At 39.7% G+C, this 19,011-nt stretch overlaps 2 protein-coding genes across 3 annotated transcripts; one reads left to right on the forward strand and one right to left on the reverse strand.

Moving 5' to 3' along the window:
- The first annotated feature begins 18 nt into the window (after positions 1–18).
- nol6 (nucleolar protein 6 (RNA-associated)) lies at positions 19–18,731 on the forward strand. 2 transcript variants are annotated; one of them, XM_028034302.1, is made up of 26 exons: positions 19–154; positions 1,132–1,380; positions 2,266–2,382; positions 2,506–2,685; positions 2,796–2,964; positions 3,128–3,262; positions 3,851–4,014; positions 4,107–4,227; positions 4,313–4,371; positions 4,478–4,579; positions 4,670–4,785; positions 5,149–5,326; positions 5,408–5,530; positions 5,880–6,028; positions 10,367–10,442; positions 11,144–11,284; positions 11,385–11,502; positions 12,260–12,414; positions 12,599–12,762; positions 12,959–13,111; positions 13,228–13,325; positions 13,481–13,605; positions 16,994–17,083; positions 17,209–17,409; positions 18,104–18,205; positions 18,341–18,731. In XM_028034302.1, exons 1-26 carry the CDS (start codon positions 116–118, stop codon positions 18,488–18,490), a joined length of 3,474 nt encoding a protein of 1,157 aa, XP_027890103.1. In that variant the 5' UTR covers positions 19–115; the 3' UTR covers positions 18,491–18,731. The 2 variants fall into 2 exon arrangements, with proteins under 2 accessions (XP_027890103.1, XP_027890104.1); XM_028034303.1 differs by having other exon boundaries at positions 1,168–1,380.
- On the reverse strand, positions 6,718–10,378 carry LOC114154859 (zinc finger BED domain-containing protein 1-like). Its single transcript, XM_028034304.1, has 2 exons — positions 8,719–10,378; positions 6,718–8,635 (listed from the first exon to the last, which is right to left on the reverse strand). The coding sequence occupies exons 1-2, from the start codon at positions 10,180–10,182 to the stop codon at positions 8,087–8,089; spliced, it is 2,013 nt and encodes a 670-aa protein (XP_027890105.1). The 5' UTR covers positions 10,183–10,378; the 3' UTR covers positions 6,718–8,086.
- Positions 18,732–19,011: the final 280 nt, after the last annotated feature.

Genomic DNA, 19,011 nt, shown 5'->3' on the forward strand with positions numbered 1-19,011 from the left:
TAGCACGTTAGACGATCCCTTGGCACATGTGAGACCATGATGAAGAGGAAGCTGTGTTAAGCTGTATTTCTTACAGACGTGTTTACCTCATTCCTGCGACAAAACAGTTTACAACATGAAAAAGAAGCAGACAGTAACAGAAGAGCCTGTAGAGGTAAGAGTTGTCTGATTCAAATATGTTTAATTTAGTAGTATGGGAGCTAATTGTCAGTGTTGTGCTGTTGCTGAGAGATTGCTTTTTCCTGCGATAACTTGTAATGTCTCCATGCTTTTGAGCAGCTATTCAACAAGCTTTTATTTATTCCTCTCTCCCCATTCGCTCTCTCTCTCCTTGCTCTCTGAGTATCACTCTGATTCACTTCATTTGTTTGTCATACAAATACCATATTTACCACTTTTAGGCAACCTGAGAAAAAGTTCTAGTTTTCTTTCGGAAGACTCAGAAAAAACAATGGGAGACGTGCAAAAAAAATAGAAAAGAAAATCAAATCTCTTTTCATCTGATTTTATCATAATTTGATTCACATTTTTGTCCAATGCAAACCTTTACTTTTTTACTGGAATAGTTTTTAAATGCTAGATATCAAAGCTAGTACCTCGTTTTAATTAGAATATTTTGGAAAGTTAAGTTGTTTCAGTATGTAAAACTCACAATGAATAGACTGAATACACACAGACTGAACCTCTAGTTCTGTTAACATGTATAATTAGGGATTAAAGTACAGAAAAATATAATACAGAATTTAGTGTCTCAGCAAGTTGGAATACTATCCATTGCTCTCAAGACTCCAACTATCCTTAATTGGACGCCTTTTTAGAACGCAGTTTTTCTTTCCACTCAACTTCCCATTATTATACTGGGAATCTCTCTGAATAAATAGCTTCTTTAGCTATTGCTTTTTATGGGTTACCTCCTTAATAAAGATGTGAATGGCCGTTTACTGGACAACTTTAAAGTCAGTGGTCATGTGTTGGCCATAATATAAAATTTCTATATTAAAATTTTTCTTTCAATGGCATATATATATATATATATATGTGTGTGTGGGGGACATTAAAGTTTGACTGAAGTAAAACTTTTTCATGGTACTCTAATTTATTGAGATGCGTCTGTGTCTTTATATATTGCAGCACGTTGAAGTTGATCCATTGTTGTTTGTTCTCCAGATGCATCCATCTGATTTCCCCCATGGTGATGAAGAGGAGCAGCTTGGTGCTCCGAAAAAACCCAAAAGGATGAAAGCCAGTGAAGAGGAGGAGGTGGTCTACCATCCGGTGAAACTATCCCGGAATGATTTATATAGGCCACCAACAGCTGAGGAGCTAAATCACCTAAAAGAAGCCGAAAGTCTGTTCCACTGCAGCCTTCTTAAGATGCAGGTGAGAGGCTTCTGTCCTGTTTCTCTCACTCTGAATCAGCCTGGAAGATCAGATTGTTTTTGTATTTCTGTTTTGATTGACCGCTGTTTTGATAGCCAGGCTCGTCATAAACCTCATTGAAATGTCTTAACCTGGTTGGCGACCAGTCAAGTCTGTCTTTAACCTACCAGTCAACTGACCACGATGGATAGCTTTTGAATCTCACCCCCACTTCACTTTCTAATTCACTTCTATGTGCTATATATTTTTTTTTAATTTTGCTCCAGGTTACAAATGATGCTTGCTTCAGGATGCTGATTCTGTTTGTTGATCTCAAACAACAGAATCTAAATCGGGATCACCGATTTAAATCACCGATTAGGCGGGCTGATCTAAATCTGGATTTAGATCACCAAGGAATGACACATTAATATTTAATGTTACTGAAGTTATTATAATATAATAACTTTTTAAACGATATGTTATTTTATATCGTTTAATTGTATGAAAACATGCGGGCTGATGTAATTATATGTGGAAAAGCAGCATTTGATGCAATTACAGTTTAATGTAGACTTTTAACCCTTTTTTAAGAAAAGAAAGTTTTAGATAGTAATTTATGTAATTTTTAAGGTCTACATATTAAACAACATCAGCATATGATATTCCTGTTATTTTATTTCTATTTTTGCTATAATTATAAAATTTTATATTTATTTAAATATATGAATTGCAGTTTTGAACAATTTGAACTAATTCAAATTTATTATTACAAAGGTGTACATTCCATTTGAATGACTTTATGTCGGTGCCTATTTTGTGTGGCACTTTTCACTGTGTTTGAATGCATGAAAGATTTTTTTTGTAAATAAATAAACACTATCTTACACGTTTCATTAATAACAGATGGAGGAGCTGCTGAAAGAGGTTTCCCTGAGTGAACGGAGGAAACAGCAAATCGACTCTTTTGTAAAGACCGTCACCAAGCTGCTCGAGACTGTGCCAGTGTCACCAAAGGTTGAGGTGTGTATTGTTCTGAAAAGTGAACAGACTTCAGTTATACACAGAGTATTATGTATTATCTCTGTTGCACCACTTAATCATGTGCAATCAGATTTGTCACACCATCTTTTACTCTGTGCTCAGGTAAGCGATTTGTCGTGGCTGTCTGGTACAGTTAAGGTTCCTTTTCTCCTGGTGCCCAAAGTCACAAAGGGAAAGTTTCACATGGCCCCTCCAGCATCCGTTGACCTGATCGGGAGCTACCCCCTTGGCACCTGTGTTAAGCCACACATCAAGGTGGACCTCGCTGCTACAATCCCAGCTGTAAGACCATCCCTTAAAGCCTCAATGTTGGTTTGATCCTGACTTGATTATAGATGTAGAATAAAAATCTTGATTTATTGACAACAGTTCATTTTATTCTTTCCTGTTAGGATGTTTTGCACCCAAAAGATTTCTTAAACCAGAGGTATCCAAGGAAAAGGGCCCTCTATCTTGCAGGACTTGCCCAACACCTGAGATCCTCCTCTGACGTCGGGGAGTTGCGTTATTCCTGTCTCCATGGGAACAGACTCAAACCGGTCCTGCTGCTGAGTCCCCCTGGTAAGTAATTTTAGATGAACTGCCTACTTCACAAAATTCTTCAAGATTTTAATGATGTTGTTTATATTGTGTTGAATATATTATCTGAGATCAGATGCGTTTTGGTGACCTTTTGCTTTTGTTTGGGTTTTTATTTTGTTTGTTTTTTGGGGGGGGGTTCCAGGCAAAGACTCTTCGAGCTTCACCGTCTGTGTTCATGCCTGCCCACCTCCTGGGTTCTTCAAGCCCAGTCGTTTCCACCCCCAGAGGAATAACATCAGGACAGAGTGGTATACTGGACTGCAGGCTTCCCACGACGGTAGAGATGCCATTTATTTAAATTAAATTATTTCCCATCTATTAAATATAATAACCACATTTTTTCCCCCTGATTATCAGTAGTTTGACTAATAGGTTTTGATCTGTCCATCCATTTTTGTGTCAGGTTTGACAATAATACAATTTCAGGGCATTTAACCTAAAATGGCTTTACACGTTAGAATTTATTGCAGTATGTTTTCTATGAGGGTCAGAATGACACTTTTCTGGTCAAATCCAGTAGTACCACTGGCAGCATGTACCACTCACCATGCTTTCACTACTGTTGTGGCCAAAAATCTCCATATTGTTTTCGTCCAAAGGTGACGTTTTGGGTCAGATGATTGAAACTTTGACATGGTTGGCTTCTCCAACAGGACAAAAATCCAAAGCATGTGTTAAAACCCATTTTGGAACTGATAAAGCAGATTCACATGAAGCTTCTGGAATGAACTCTATCTTTTTCATGTGAATGGTCCAAAATCTGTATTTTGCCAGAAACTTGATTCTGACAGTGAGCATGTAGTTTTCCTCAGCTTCATTAAGATTTGTCTGATTATCAAATGTTTCTGATTTATTTGTGTTTCAGAAAACAGCGAACCTCCGACTCCACACTACAACTGCTCTATTTTGGGAGATTTATTGCCCAGGGCTCACCTCCAGTTTCTGTCTGCCATCGGCTCTCAGTGCTCGGCTTTTTCTGATGGAGTAGCGTTGCTGAAAGTCTGGCTTCATCAAAGAGAGCTGGACCAGGTTGGCAGTTTGCACTGCATGGGTTACATGCTTTTCATATTGCTTATCTATTCAAGGCATGACAACTGTATTTTTGTCAAAATGACTTGTAGGGTGCTGGTTGCTTCAATGGATTCCTCGCCTCCATGCTGCTGGCCTACCTGTTGATGAATCACAGGATCAGTAACACCATGACAGCCTATCAGCTGCTTCGAAACAGCTTGAATTTCCTAGGTAAAGTTAGATCTGATTTTGGTTTCTGAGACTTAAATTCCAGTGTGAGATTGTTGGGAATACTAAATTCTTCTTCACTTTTTAGCCTCCACGGACCTGTCTGTGAGCGGGATAAGCCTAGCCAAGGATCCTGACTCCACAGCTGTGAGACCTAACTCAAATGTGAAACGGTTCACTTGTCCAGACTTTTACTTTTCAAAATCTAATATTTTTCTTTTCTTCTTTGTCTTTTTTTTTTTTTTTCCTGCAGCCGTCTCTTGCTGAGTTCCACAACGCTTTCCAGGTTGTGTTTGTTGACCCGTCAGGGCATCTTAACATGTGTGCAGACATGACCGCTTCCACCTATAAACAGGCAAGTACTTCTAATATCAAAAGCTGGTTAAGTTACAATGTTTGTACCCAGTGACGTTAAGTGACCTGGCTTGACGTTTTTGGTGTCCAGCTGCAGCACGAGGCATCTGTTTCAATGCAGTTCTGGGACGACCCAACGGTGGACGGCTTCCACTGCCTCCTCATGACTCCCAAACCAATGATCAGGACGAGCGACTGTGTCTTCCAGTATGTTTGAGCTCTTCCAACCCAATCTATCTACAGTACCCAGCAAAAGTGTTTTGTTACATTACAACCACAGCTACCATTAATTCAGCTGGGTTAAAATGAATTCATTTGTTGAAAATATGAACAAATTCAGAGTTCACCACCTAAACATTGTGTGTGAAGGCTCTGAATACAAATGTGTGCCACACTTTAAGATTTTTTACCACTTATCCTTTTTCCACTACACAAGATTTGTGCTGTGTTGCATTTTTAATAAAAAGTAAATCAGAGGCTTGATTACACACCTTAGTTATTCACTTCAGGATTTTTTTATTTTTTTAACTCAACTTAAGAAAAGAACTGTTCTATTAAACCCCCACTCAGGTTATGTGACTTGGTGAAGCTTCAGGCTAGCTGCAAGAAACAGAATCTGCTCAGTGAGTTAATGGACCACAGTGGGAATTATGTCCAGACCGTGCTGCCGTTTCTTCTGGCGCTGCTCCAACAAGGACTCAACCAAAGGATTCACCTCCTCACCCACTCCCTGTCTCCTGACCCAGAGGTTGGACAATTCTCTAAACCTAGTCGAGTAAAATATTGGCTATCATATGAGCTTATGTATTTTTTCTCTCTTTTCTTAAAGTGGTCTGTGGAGAGAGAAACACCAAAGTACAAGGCTCAGCCTCCCCTTTCCTTTGGTTTGCTCTTGAATCCAGAGCTAGCAGCTTCTGTCCTGGAAAGGGGGCCACCTGCAGACAGCCCCAAGGTAATTATGGAAGTAATCATTTATTCCTTACCGAGGCTAAAGACTTATGGTCATTTGTCACCACTAAGGAGACTTTAGATGTTGCAACACTAATATTTAAAAAAAACATGTTTTTCTGTGTTTGAGATATATTAATAAAATCTTGAATTTTAAACGATTAAGATTTCAGATTACATAAAAACCTTATAATAAACATTATTTTTCATTATTTTACATCAACAGTAAGAGTTTTTTACAGAGGAATTTGTGTAAATTCTTTAGGTGTGTTTAGTTAGTTCCCTTTCCTTTTAAATGAAATTTGATGTTTTAACTTTAAAAAGAAGAAAGCGGTGTGCCATCTCTCCCCCAGGCGGCTGAGTTCCGTCAGCTGTGGGGTTCTCGCTCCGAGCTGCGTCGCTTCCAGGATGGCGCCATCACCGAGGCGGTGCTGTGGGACGGAAAGAGCGCGTACCAAAAGAGGCTGGTCCCCAATCAGATCATCACACACTTACTGCAGCTGTATGTATGCCACTTTAACAGGGTTGATAGTAATCACTAGTAGAAATGCGGTTCTTTTGTTTGGTTCACACATTTCTTCATGTTAATAAGGCCAAAGTAATTCATACTTCTAGCAGATTTAGATTTACTTTACTACGTTTCTTATGACTGGAAGGAATATTTAATATTTTGGAGTAGCCCAGCCAGAGTCCTGAATCTGTGGATGGAATTAAAAGATTAGGGTGATGGCAAGGAGGTCTTCGAACTTCAAAGACTAGGAGCTGATGATAAGTGTTAACAAAAATCCCAGTGGAAATGTGCATAAAGCTCATTTATGGTCAGCAATTATAGGAAGGATCTGGTCATTATATTGCCAATAAAGTTTTTTTCATTAATTGAGAATGGTATCCATTTTTAATTAAAATTTTCACATAGTTTTCCAGTCTTTTCAGACATACATGTCTCTTTTCCTTTCAGAAACCAATTTCTTGGCTGAAAGAATTTAAATCTAAATTTGCCACATGTAGGAATAACTTTCAGCTTAACTACGTTACAATTCTAGAAATAGATCATGTATTTTTTCCTGTGGTTTTTATCCCAATTTATAGTCTGCAGTTTTATCCACTTTGTAACCAGATTCAGTTTTGTTTCAATTGAAAGGTTGTACACCACAGTGAGTTTTCTTTCAAAAAGTAAAATCCCCAGAATGGTAGGAGTTTCACAGCTAGGCGAACAGGGTCCCCCATTTTTATTGATTATTATAAACTCAACCTGAAAATGTGCAAAGACATGACATACAGAATTACATTAATGGATGACAATAATCTACATTTCCAGTGGAGGACGACATGAAGATTGTTGCTGTTTTCTTAGCCAAATGAAGTCTGTTTTAAATGAAATTGCATCACTTTAGGCCCTCAATTCTATCCAACTGCTACCTGTAAAAGCACAGGACTGTTTCAATGCTTTTGCATAAATGACAGCTTGATGCAAACTCAAGAGGTTTTCTTTATAAAGGTTTTTTGCAGTAGATGGATGCAGATAAAATGGCAACAAACTTAAGGATTGTTTCTTTTAAAGATGGTAAATGGTTAATCTTGGCTAATATTGGGTTATATGCAAATTATATAATTCTTTTATTTGTTAGCCATCGGCTTTCCACAACTCTGAGAATTAACTTGTCTATAACTTCACTGTGATGTCGTAAATCTTCTGCAGGTAAGGGAATAATTACTGGTAGCTTCATGAAACCTCACAAAAAATAAAATTGGCCCTTTGATCAGATCATTCATGTTCAGTCACAGATTTCAATTCCTGCAATTTTAGTGAAAATAAACTGTTTAAACTAAAAGGTAAAACAAAAACAGGTTTGCAGAATTACTAAGCAGCTGACTTCATATGTTGTTCATCTTGTCATCGTTTAACCAGCTGATTCTTTTTGTGGCGGAAAAACAAAATTCCACCCAGTTCATTTTTAGCTTCATGCAATGACTTCAGACAGGTAGAAACCAGAGAAATGTTCATGTGGAAATACGTGAAATGCAACATTACAGTCAAACCAATGAATTTTATATACTGTTGTTTTCACCTAGCAGTGACTTCTATGAAAAAGTTGAGATTTGAATTTGCCTCTCTTGAAAAAAATTGTGCTGCTTTATTAATTATACTCATGTTGTCTTGCTGAAACAGATTCAGCTGCAGATTTTCATCTTCGTTCAACAGTTCTTGCACTTTATTTTTAAACACAATCACATTGAATTTTCAGCAGATGAAAATTTTCTTCTGAACATGAATTTATTTAATAGATAAGGAAAAACAAATTGAGTTTTTGACCATCCATCCATTTTCTTACACCCTTAGCCCATTGCTGCAAGGCAACAGTGCAGCCCGTTTTTCCACTATTGGAAAAAAATATTCTAAACCCAGACAATGAGCTCATATGTAGCATTTTCATAAAAATGGCATCTTAAAAAAATTTATTGTCATAGTTTGCATGCAGCAACTAACATAATACTTTTATTACATCTCTGCTTTTTGCTTCTAAATTTTGCAACAGGCATTCAGTGCATCCCTGCCTTGCTATATTGATGCATTTCTGTTCAGAAAGACCATCATGTTTACATGCTCTGGGTTAAGCCTTATTCGCATCGCTGCAAAGCTCTGCCCCACATCTGATAACAAAGACGGCAGCGACACGCCCGGTATGCACAGGTACTCTCTCGCCAGACTTGCCAGTTTTGGGAACCTCGGTCCATTCAGCCTCCACCAGTCGAGAGGGTTTATGTCGAGCGAGGGAGCGATGTCTCTCAGGTAGTAATCTACCTGAGCTTCAGAGTCCGTGGCATAAGACGAGCTGTAGTTGTCTCCTAGAAGCAACATCATGGTGTTTTTGGTGTCGCTTGGTGGTTTTCTGGCTGTGGCCATCTGGCTGAGGTCAGGTGTCACCTCAGTCTCCAGTTGTTCATCTTTGGGGCTAGCTGCGCTGGCATCCAGCTTCGAGACGAGCTCATGCAGCTTCACCTTGGCAGCCAGCCTCCCTGCTGGCATCAGGAAATTGAGGTGCTTGTGGCGAGGATCCAGCATGGAGGCGATCAGAGCCGGGTTGGAAGCCAAATCACTGGAGTCCACCTGCAAATAGTAAAATCACTTTAATAATTGTGCAGAGAATTTTTGTACTTTAAGATAAAAATGGAGATTTAAAGACAGAATACCTTCATGTGATCTCTTAGAGATTTCTGCACTGCAAGTTTGAAACTTGAGACTTGATCAACGTCGTTTTCTTTTGGAACGAGATGAGTCTGGATGAGGCTAAACGTTATCGGGTAGATGTTTGAAATGGACACCTCTGTCTCGGCAGATATGACCGTCGTTGCCCATTTCAGAGTCGCCAGGACCGGTGTGAAGTTCTCTATTACTTGCCAGCAGTCATCTCCAATCTCCAGGGTCTGAGCCTCATGCTTGCTGGTGACTGTGCGGTCTGAGAGGACGGCTTTAATCGCCCATCGTTGCTCCAGCAAGCACTGGAACATGTCGCAGACCGTGTCCCACCTGGCTCTGTTGGACCTAATGAGCTTGTGCTGCGGCAGGCACATCTGCGCTTGCTTCTCCTTCAGGGCTTCGGCCGCCTGCGAGCTGTGGCTGAAGTGTCGGACCAGTCTCCCTGCGGCTGAGATGATCTGGAGAACGTCCTCACTCAGCCCATCGGAGACGGCGAGCTGCAGCGTTGTGGCGAAGCAAGAGATGTAATTCCAGGTCACCTGGGCAACACCCTGGGTTAATTGGATGTTTTCTTTGTTGTTATGCACACATGCAGGAACTTTTCCTGCAATTGTCCAGGCCTGTGTTGTACTGAACAGCTTCTCTGCGACACACTCTGCCGTGAGCTGTCCTCCTGAGGGCAGCTTGTGTGTATGGAGCACAGCTGACTTTCCCTGCCAGTCCTCAGTTATGAATGAACAGGACACTGTGACGTACTTCTGAGATGGCATGGCTGTCCAAAAATCAGCAGTGAGAGCCACTTTCTCCACTGTAGCCAGCCTCATCCTGAGGTCTGCTGCCTTCTCATGATAATGGCATTCAATACTGCTTGTGATCTCATCAGCAGAGGGCACATTACAGCTGTGCACAATATCCGCCAGCAGCTCCCTGAAGCCGTCCCCGTCCACCACGCTGATGGGAAACATGTCCTTCTCTATCATGTTAGTGACGAGTTTAGTTACCTGCGCCTGCGTAGGCATGGCCACGCTGTTGTTCTGTGGGTTCTCTGTGTGCTTGTTTTTAATGTGGTACATCATGCTGGTGGTGCTGCTCATGTATTTCAGCTTAGTGTCGCATAGTTTGCAGTGGACCTCCTCGTCCACTCTGACGAAAACGTCCCACACGGAGCTCCGCTTGCTTCTCCTCCTCTCCGAGGGCTCCCGCTCCGGGCTAAATGCGCTCTCCTCCTCGGTGTCCGGAGCCCTCCAGCTCGGCGGCGTCTCGCTCCAAGAGCCCCTGGCTGCGGACCGCAGCGGAATGGACACGTGGTGCTTCGCGGCCATGTGGGATATCATGGTGCTGGTGGCTCCGCCGCAATACTTGAGTTCGGCGTCGCATTTCTTGCAGCGGACGAAGTTCGCGCCCACTTGTTCAAAATAGCTCCACGCGGAGCTCCGTCTCCTCACCGTGCGCTTCATCCTTTTAAATCACAATTTAAAAGCCAAGCTCGCCGTGGTGACGCCCCCTCTTGCGGCTCTAGACGGCTCTGGCAAACAAAGGGAGTAAAACGTCCAAAGGTTTTGTTTTTTTTTTTAGCAAATCTTCTGTTCACGGGTTGTATGTTAAAAAATGAACAACAAAGCCTTTTTGTTTTTCTATCAGACACGCAGGTATCCCAGAGTCCTGTGTGCGTTTTGTCGGGACCATGGTAGATGACGTCATCACAACAGGAAATGAGGTAAATATTTGAGATTGAACCTTTATTTTCATTACAAAAGCTGCAAAGCCTTAGCTTAACTCGAATTTTTTATTATTATTATTTAAGTGAAATCTATTCATAGCGCACATTTTACAGTGCCAATCAAATTTGTTTATCAAAATTGTCATCTGTAACTAAACGTTACAGATGACATTAAGCAACGATTACATAGATATCATTAATACCAATAATGTCCTATTATTTTTGGAGAAGTATGAAGAATTGTCGCTTTTTGTTTTAAATGATTGATAATATAATGTTTTTATTATTTTTGTTTTAAGGTCAAATTTTTGTTGTTGTTGTCTTAGTGTAAGAACTTCCTACTGGCCAACACCTAGCTATGACATGTAGCATTTGCTGCCAGTTCATCTTAGTTCAATTGGATTTTCTTTCTGTATATTATTCACAATAAAATATTTGTGTGAATAGGCCAAAAAGTAAAACCTTCTTGTTGGCCACTTGCATTTAGATTCGTCCAGCTGGAAATCCAGTATATATCTTAGTTCACGAAAGTGCTAAAGATTCTTTAAAAGAAAAAAAATGAAACACAATATTTATATTGTTTTACATATGTGTTACAATATGCTTGTAACTGCTTTTTAGAACAATTTCATGTGTTTGCTTTATTAGATTTATTCAGATCAGACTTTTTAAAGTCTGCTCAATGATATGCGTTTTAGGTACCTAGTACTGGGGAAGAGGAGAGTTTAGTCGTTGTGCAGTCGTACGATGATCTGAGCAGGAAATTGTGGAAACTGGAAGGTCTGCCACTTTCTATTACTGCAGTCCAGGGAGCCCACCCTGCCCTTAGGTACACACAGGTAATACTTGTCATCTATAATAGCAAACATCTCTACTTTTTTAATGTTTAGATGAACTTTGCTTCCCCTGTAGTTCTAACTATTGAGCTTTGCTTTCCAGGTTTTTCCTCCAGAGCCAGTGAGGCTGGACTATTCCTTCTTTGAGCGAGAAAAGACTTGTAGGTTCTTGGTCCCAAAGGAAGGCAAACCTTGTCCACATTATCTCACCCCCATAACAGGTTGGTGCAGAGACATCCAGCAGTTGCTGAAGAAGTTTTCTGTTGTAAATTACTTACAATGGCGTGTGATGGTTGCATAAATGTAACCTGGGCCTTAATTGTTAGTTATGACTCTTTTTTTCCAAACATAGGCATAACTTCATTTCTTCTAATTAAACATGAGTTTTTTGTGAAGTTTTGGCTTGAACAGGATTTTAGCTGTTTTCACACTTACTAATTTATTTCCTTTTTTTTTCTTTAATAAGAGTTTGATATAGTAGCTTATCTTTGTACTCAGGTCCTCATCTGTTATACCCAAATGAAAGGTAGTGTAACCCATTACCTTCAAAAGTCATCTAATGGGTAGATGGTCTTCCTGTGTGCAATTTTTAATCTCAGAATATATGAGCACATAAATTAGAGAAAAAAAACAAGAGGGCCATGATGACTCTGGAGTAGTACACCCTGTACAGCGACCCCAAGTGTCCAGAAGTTGTAATTGCAATCAAAGGTGGTTTTACGATGTATTAACTCAGGAGAACTGAGTATAAATACACTACACTGTTTTGATTTTTAACTGTAAAAAAGTATTTGTAACCAAGCATTGTTTTCCTATGTGCTATTTTGTGTTGAACTCATAAAACTCAAGTAAAACACACCAAAGTTTGGGGTTATAATGGGCAGAATGTAAAAAAAAAAAATAACATAAGGGATGTGTATACTTGATTACTCCTTGCATTTTTATAATCCCATATGCTCCTGTTTTTTGTTCTTGCAGTTATTTGTCACATGGAGGGGAGTGGCAAATGGCCTCATGACCGAACTGCAATCCGCCACATTCGAGCTGCTTTCCACATCAGCCTGGCAGAGATGCTTAAGAAGCACCACAACTATACCTGCTTGCCCTGTCCCACTCACTTGGACGTGTGGAAGGTATATACTGCTGTCATTTTAAAGTCCTATTGAAGTTTTGCTATTTGGAGTTATGTAGATTTTGCTTGCAAAGTTATTATATCTGATCAAAACTGCTGGCTGGATATCATAATCTGTCTGGCATGCTGTTTAATAAGTGGCGTAATTTTGTTTTTAAGCATTTTTAAAATATTTTTGCTTTTAGGATGGTTTGGTGTTCCGGATCCAGGTGGCGTACCACCGTGAGCCTCAGGTGCTGAGGGAGAGTGTGAATGCTGAAGGCCTGCTGGTTGTCAGGGACAATGAGGAGGCTCAGGTTCTGGAGATGGCCACTATTCACAAGCCTCTCCTTACAAGCACATTGCATGGGTACGTTTGTTGAGTTTGCATTAGAAACTCGAGTTTAGAGATCTTTCATGTGTGTTTTTATTATTATTTTTTAAATGTCTTTTGAATTTTTTATGTGGTAGTTGTGGGTCATTTCTCTTTCCAGTTTCTTCACTATTGTCCTACATGCTCACATGTATCTGCTTTTCATCTCTTTTGTTGTTGTTGTTGTTTGAAGTCTCCAGCAGCAGCAGCCATGTTTCGGAGCCGTGTGTCGCCTGGCTAAGCGCTGGCTCGCGGCTCAGCTCTTCAGTGAAGACATCACAGAGGACACGGCGGATCTGCTGGTGGCATCGCTTTTCCTGCAGCCTACCCCCTTTACTCCTCCAGGGTAAATGCTAATACTACTTTTTAATCATCGGTCTGACTCTTGGGATTGCACGTTTCCCAGCAGTTGGCCTGCTTTGTTTAGTAGGTCATGTGTATGAATTTCTCCCTCTTCCTCAGCTCTCCGCAGGCGGGTTTCCTCCGATTCCTTCGTTTGCTCTCTGCCTTTGATTGGCGGAACAACCCGCTGGTAGTCAACCTCAACAAGCAGCTCACAGGCAGGTTTTCCCTCACACACACCCCCGTTTCTCAACCGCAAAACCCCTGCTGACCTCTTTCTGTTTACACTCCTGGCACGCTGTCACATCCTGCCTATATGAGCCAATGTTTCTATGTCAAGTTGAATTGTTGTTCACCTCTCTGTCACGTGCAGCCGCAGAGTACACAGAGATCAAGAATGACTTCATGGCCTCCAGAGAGTCTCTGCCCATCATGTTTATAGCAACGCCTACAGACAAAAAGATGTCTTTGTGGACCAGACGGGCACCCAGCGTGCAGGTCAGCTAAAACATAACTGCCACAGCTCATTTAATAGCTTTTATGAAAAGTAAAGAGTCAGGCTAGGCTGGATACTTACAATACATGTATATATTTTAGTTATTTTCACATTTTTTAAAGTGTACAACTTCTTCATTAGACTTTTTTTAAATATGCTGAGAATTATAAACAGCGGTGGAGAAAGGAGTTGCATGTTCTGGGAAGTGAGCAGTCACATAGTTTTCCAATCCTGGATCCTTTTCTTAAAGCACACTGTTCTCCTGGATCACACTGGAAATAAAGCAACACAAGTTAGAATAGAATAGGATATACTTTATTGATCCTCAATAAACAAAAGCTTTGTTTAGTAAATGCTTTTTAATCAGACTGGCTTGTTGCATTTCTCACCGCTGGCAGATAGCTGTGTTTTTTTCTTAGAGCTGGGAATTGATTGTGTTGAAGTCTTTCCAAAACCTGATGTAAGTCATTGATCTGCAAAAACCAGAATTTAATCATTTAAATGGGAGTAAGATTACTCCCCTCTTCCTAATAGCATGAACCTATGTCAAGTGTCAAATAAAGGTGATAGGAAAACTTGTAGCTCACCAGCTGCCTTTCATTGCCGTCCTCTGTCGTAGTGAAGTAAGTTAAATATTTTGTTTTGTACTCATGTGCTTGAGTCTGAGCGAAGAGTCCAGTGGCGCAAAGTTGCAAATAACAGAAAAGAGCCCAGCCTCCTCCCATAGTGACCCAGATAGGTTTCCTGTGCTCTCCAACCTTGACCCTCCAACAAATGCAGTCTCAATAAGCGACCTTCTCTTTTATACCGCTGGCAAAAAAGCAGGATCTTAGAGCTGTGACGTGTTTACAGTGAAGTCATTGTGAGGAAATGGTATGGTATCCTCATCTACTGTAATCTCATAAAGAGGTTTGCAGAATATCCCTTTAGTAAGGTATAACAAAGATCATTTTAGACAGACTGCCTTGCTGTCTCCCTGGTACTGCAGTTTTATTTACATGTTATTTGAAATGTTTATTTCTATTAATTATCTTGTGTTTGGCAACTATTGAAAATCAATCATTAATTCTCTCTGAAAATATGAATATTGCATAAAACATATTAAACAGACATTTTTCATACTGAAATGTTGCGACACGTACTTATAGTGAAAACTCTTAATTTGACAGTAATTCAGTAAATGGTCATGGATACCTTCCACAGGCAGGATAAGACACACAAAAGGTCAGTGCTAAAGAAGATTCTAGGTCAGTATTTAAACGCAGGACCGTCTTGCTGTAAGACAACCCACATTGCCACCCTGCATAGTGCTTTATCCGAGCATATTAATGGAATGTTGAGTGGAGAGAAAACGTGTAAAGAAACACCACTGGAGTCTGTTCTATAGGAATCCCTTCACACAGACGAATCCAGGACATTCTGTAGGAAGCCATCTTATCTGCTGGCTTTCCACTGATTGATCCAAGTCCAAAGTCGTGGCACTTCATGCGTATTTCTCCTGACGAGCTTTACAGTATATAGATGCTGACTTCATTTTCCAGCAAGACTTGGCACATGTCCACAATGACTTTTGTCATTCTGTCCACTTTTGTCACTTTTGTCAATACCTTAATGTGATAATGACAAAAAAAAAAAGAAGGAAGATTGCACTTTAAGGTAAACAAACCACAGTGCTTTGTGAATGGAGGCTTCATCTGAAATAAATAAAACCATAAGGGAAATAATTTAAAACAAAATAAAATAGACACAGCTTCCTTTTTGTTTAAGAATATGAGGAACAATACCAGCCCATAAATAAGAAACTCCATAATTTAGCATCAAACTGTTGAATCCATCCCAAATAACCAAAACAATGCCTATGCATACATAGTTATTTTCACAGATAAAGTGCTGATCGAGGAGCTCTGAGAGGATTTTTTTTTTTCTTGTACCTTAAAAAGACCTTTTGGGATGAAGACTTCAGCTTTTCTGCGTATTTCTCCTGACGAGCTTTACAGTATATAGATGCTGACCTCATATTCCAGGAAGACTTGGCACATGTCCACAATGACAAAAGTATCAGTATTGAGCTTAATGTCTTCTTGGCAACTAAGCAGGACTCTCAAGAAGATGATTCATCAAACCAAACAATGCAAACAAACTGAATGTTTCCATTCCACCTCAACAGATCTGAACAGGCTGATCACCTGCATGAAACGCTACTTTAGATCTGGAATACAAGCCCTAACCAGTTCCTGAGTTAACATTATGCACACGACATTGACGCAATGAGATTTCTGTTACAGCTGTATTGGCCTTATAGTTTAGTTTCACTTTTTAAATTGATTTTCTGAAACGTGTCTTTAATGATGTTCCAATGTATTGATGTACACATGTACAATATATTTACAATACTCTGATACAAAAGATATGAAATGGAGTTTAGTTTTAGACAAACACTCAAGAAATTTGAGCACATCACAATTTTTCATCCTCGTAGAAGTATTTCAATTAAAATTTTGACATTGAACTCAATTTTTGTGATAGAAACAATGTGTATAGAAACATTTCTATACATTAAAGTCACAAATGTGGATAGGATATGCTCCAATAGGCATGCTTGAAGTGCTGGTTCAAGCCTGTGACTGTAGGTTTATATCTTTGTTAGTAATAGAGAGCATATGCTACAGAGTTTCTCAAAAGTGAAGCAGTTTTCAAACAAAAAAGTGAGATTCTAAGTTTAGTTATTAAAAGCCACGCTGTTGCAGATTTCCAAAAAAAAAAAACAGACTAAGCAGCCTGTTTACTACCAAACTGATTCACACATACATACCCAGGTGACGTCATTCAAAACTAGCAAAACTCTTGATACCCAGATGTTTCTGCCGTTTTTCCGAGACACCACTAGGGGGAGCCCATGAACGAATTATTCATTAATCCAGAAATGTTTGGTTTTCAAGATCACAACATTTTAATGTCTCATTAGTTTTAAACATAGCATAGATATCACAACCTAAAATATTCACTTTGACAGAATTTCTGTCTTCAAAGCTGATTTTTTTAAATATTGCTTTGTAGTGTTTTAAAAAATATATTATTTTTGAGGGAGAATTATTCTGCTTAAATCATTGTATAATGATATTTTCTTTTCAAAATGTATACATTTGTTTGATTAAAGGGGCATTTTCTTGATTTATGAAGTGTTACTCAGTCTGGAACAGCAGTAAAGTAGAATGTGATCAATTATTTTGCTTGTGTTGCTTTTTAGTGTCCAATTATCTGTATCATTCTGTGTGAGGTTTGCATAGTTGTCCATTTGAGTGCTAATAATATATTATGGAAACTGATAAAAGATGTATTCCAGTAGAAATTCTTTTACGTCTAGAACGTCTTTGTTTCATGTGACTTCAGATGCTTCAGCGTGTGATGACAGTGGCTGCTGAAAGCCTAAAAGTTCTGGAACAGCAGCTAATGGATGGCAGCCAGATCCAAGATGTCAGGGTGGGTGCTTGGATTGAAACACAAACACACTCCTCATGGACGGTTATTAAAATGGATGAGTTCTGACTAGAGACGCACATCCTCTTAATGCTATTTTTTTTTTTTTGTTCACCCTTGTGCTTTAGGTCATTATGCGTCCTCCACTTGATGCCTATGATGTTTTGATTCACCTGAACCCGAAGCAGGTTCCTCTGCTCAGACATGCTGTTGACGCTCCCGTTGTCACGTTCAGCAGGGGAGTGATGACTAATGGTGCAGATCAGGCTGGAGGAGCGTTCCCTGTCGTCGACTACAACCCTGTGTCTCTCTACTTGACAGAACTCAGAGTGAGTTCTAAACTGCCCTGCAGACATATTTATTCTCTTTTGACTTTGATGTTTTCCCAGAGATATTACGGGATTAGTCCAAACAAAATAGTGCAGCTCCTACAGAGTCATCATGAGCCTCTTGCCTGTTTCAATTATCAATACTGTTGCTTCAGGGCGTATCTGTTTTAAATTTTAGGTTCTCCTGTGATGAACAAACCTTGTCATTGACAATTGATTGAGCAGTCCTTAGAACAGCTGGGTTTATACAGAGATTAAATTACACACGTCAACTTGGCTTACTCTAATTAAGTACCTTCTGAAGGCATTTAGTTTCACTAGCGCATATCTTAGGGGATCCAAGTAGAGCCATCAAAAACACACCACACTTAAAATATTTGTTTATTCAAATCTATTAAATGTAACAGATTCCATCAAGGCCACAAAGATCAAATTCTTTGTCTTCTACCTCATAAAATCCTAATGAATTATTTTTTAGTTACATTTTGTCCAAATTTGAAAAGTTCAGTGGGTATGAATACTTTTTGGAGTTGTTCCCAGAAACCCGAGGGTGATTTTTCAGTAATGTTTCTCAGACTGCATGCATTACACCTTTCCTCGTATTTAAAACAAAAAAACATGTTTTTGAATTCAGTGTTTTAGTTTTGTGGAAAATATGACCACATTCCTTCATCTATTCCATTTTGTTTTACAGGAGGCATTTGAAGACCTGGCCCTCTTCTTCTGTGATCCATATGGTGGAACAGTGATCTCAGTCTTATGGAAACCTAAGGCTTTTATCCCTGCACCTTTTAAAGTAAGAACCCTGCCCATCATATCTACCATTAATAAGTAACATTGTTTTCAGCTGTTGGACACGCTTTTTGCAGGCATCTTCGTGTTAAAATTTGTATCATTCCTAACTGCCTGATGTTTTGACTTTTCCTCTCAGACGTCGCACATGGCTGCCCGCAGCGTGGAGGTGACAGGGGGCGAGGTAAAAACCATTCCCAATGTTGAAGCAATCCTGGAAGACTTCCGTGTGATGGGGAAGGGCTTGGTGAAGTCAGTGGACGCAAGAACTGAGAAATGGATGTTTTAGACTGAAGCGCCACTTTTTCTTTTTCTTTCTTTTTTTTGAATATCTTTTCTAACCAAGGCATTTCATGAGATGCTTAATTCCCAATAAGATTTAGAGCAATCCCAGCAACACGAGTGAACTTTGTCTCCTCAGCAGCCGATGTAGTAATTCTGTTTCTCAGAAAGAGAACCTACATGTTTGTTTTTGTCAGGCTGTTTCCTGTTTTAATAAATGTATGTCAACCTTTTGGCTTTAAATGAGATTCTTGTCACCATTTCAAACATTGGCTTTTCTTTCAGATACAAGTTGAGGGATTGATTGGGGCATCCTGGCAGCTTTGTTTGTGTGGTGTTTTTAGGGTAATATGCAGAACAGCTTCTCCTCCAAACTTGTTGTTGACATTGACATGCAGGCTTTTTCTTCCGGGGTGGAGTCTTTTGCAAGAAGTGCCCAGACCAATGCAGTTTCATTACACAATGTTTCCGTGGAAAAACTGTATGTGCTAATTCCACCTACATTCCTAATCCTCTTTACAAGCAGAC

This window comes from Xiphophorus couchianus, chromosome 12 (genome assembly GCF_001444195.1).
Source record: "Xiphophorus couchianus chromosome 12, X_couchianus-1.0, whole genome shotgun sequence".
Taxonomy (NCBI): Eukaryota; Metazoa; Chordata; class Actinopteri; order Cyprinodontiformes; family Poeciliidae; genus Xiphophorus; species Xiphophorus couchianus.